Raw genomic sequence first — 1,311 nt, 5'->3', positions numbered from 1 at the left:
GACCACATTTGAACATAAAATACAGTAGCTGGATTCCATCGGCCTACATTTAGTCTTTATTAGTAAGAACAAGCCTCTGAAATAGACGCTTCTGAGATCACCAGAATTCTTCCTCTTGGAATCTCTTAATCTTGGAAAGTTCAACTTGATATCTTAAGACACGAAAGGGAGCAAGAAAGAAATTCAAACATCATTTATTCTCAGGTCCGTGTAACTCCTTGGATTTGTGTTTTTCATAATTCTTTTTTGTTTGTTTGTTTCATTCTAAGAGTTTTTATGTAATGTCGTATAGAAGATTACTTTAGTCCCACACCTTCTCGACTGGTGAGTACTTGGCGAGATTTGGCTTTGCGTTCAAGGATCTTTTTGCGGCCTTTGTCCAGTCTTGGTGTAGTGATAACCACCTTGCTGGGGTGGATGCCCACGTGGCCAGTTGTGCCATTGGCCTTCTCTCGCTGTACTCGTTCGGTGTAGATGACGTATTTCTTCCTGTAAACCTGGACCACTTTGCCAATTTGCTGACCTCTGTAGTGTCCTCGCACAACGTGTACTTCATCGTCCTTCCGGATGCCCGTGGATCGAACGTTGTACTTCTGTCGCAGCTCTTTGGGAAGACGGGAAGACGTAATCTTCCTGCGAATGTGGGAAGGTGCGTTGAAATGCCTCTTACGGTTCCTGCTCCGGTCAGAGGTCACAAACGGATTGAACTTCATGTTGGCCGCTGTAGTTCCGGCGATGGCCACCGGTGTTTTGCAGAATTCTTAAAATGCGACTCACATACACAGACACACGAACATACCCGCACGTAATGAGACATTTCCTGGCACCAAATAATAGAACCTTGAGGGTTATAGATACTATGAAACAGAACAGTTAGTACTGAGTGATTAATTTACATGACGAATGTTTTACATTGTAGCACAGCTTGTCCAATTGATTTAACTATAAAAGTCAGATGAAACCAAAATCCCTGTGAAAACAAGAATCCGCCGATCCCCTAAAACTGTGGATTTGAGAAGCAATACCTAGACGAACACAGCAGCTGAAAAACCAACGAAAAAACAAGGAGTGTCTGGCTTGACGTGGAATTGTGGAGAAAGAGGAGTTTTTCCTAAGGAATAGTTGATTTGTAATAATCCTCAGGATCTGCTACAGCTCAGATGCCATCCGTGTCCCCCTGGAGCTTAGGAGCGAGGAGGAAGGGACTAGCCATTAAATAATCTCCTTCTGAGGTCCCTGGGCACATTATAGTTGGATAGACGCTACGAAGGAGAAAATGGAATACATCAGCGACGTGGAAAACGAACGTTT

At 43.6% G+C, this 1,311-nt stretch overlaps 1 protein-coding gene across 1 annotated transcript; it reads right to left on the bottom strand.

The window, feature by feature from the left end:
• Positions 1–296: 296 nt before the first annotated feature.
• LOC124513843 (60S ribosomal protein L26-like) lies at positions 297–713 on the bottom strand. Its single transcript, XM_047081827.1, has one exon. The coding sequence runs from the start codon at positions 711–713 to the stop codon at positions 297–299; it is 417 nt and encodes a 138-aa protein (XP_046937783.1).
• Between the last annotated feature and the right edge of the window lie 598 nt (positions 714–1,311).

The sequence above is a fragment of the Lynx rufus genome, unplaced genomic scaffold (genome assembly GCF_022079265.1).
Source record: "Lynx rufus isolate CCGP_SWC_20201006 ecotype Redwood Valley unplaced genomic scaffold, mLynRuf1.p SCAF_19, whole genome shotgun sequence".
NCBI lineage: Eukaryota > Metazoa > Chordata > Mammalia > Carnivora > Felidae > Lynx > Lynx rufus.
The sequence above is the reverse complement of the archived record's forward strand: the minus strand, read 5'-3'. Positions and strand labels throughout refer to the sequence as shown.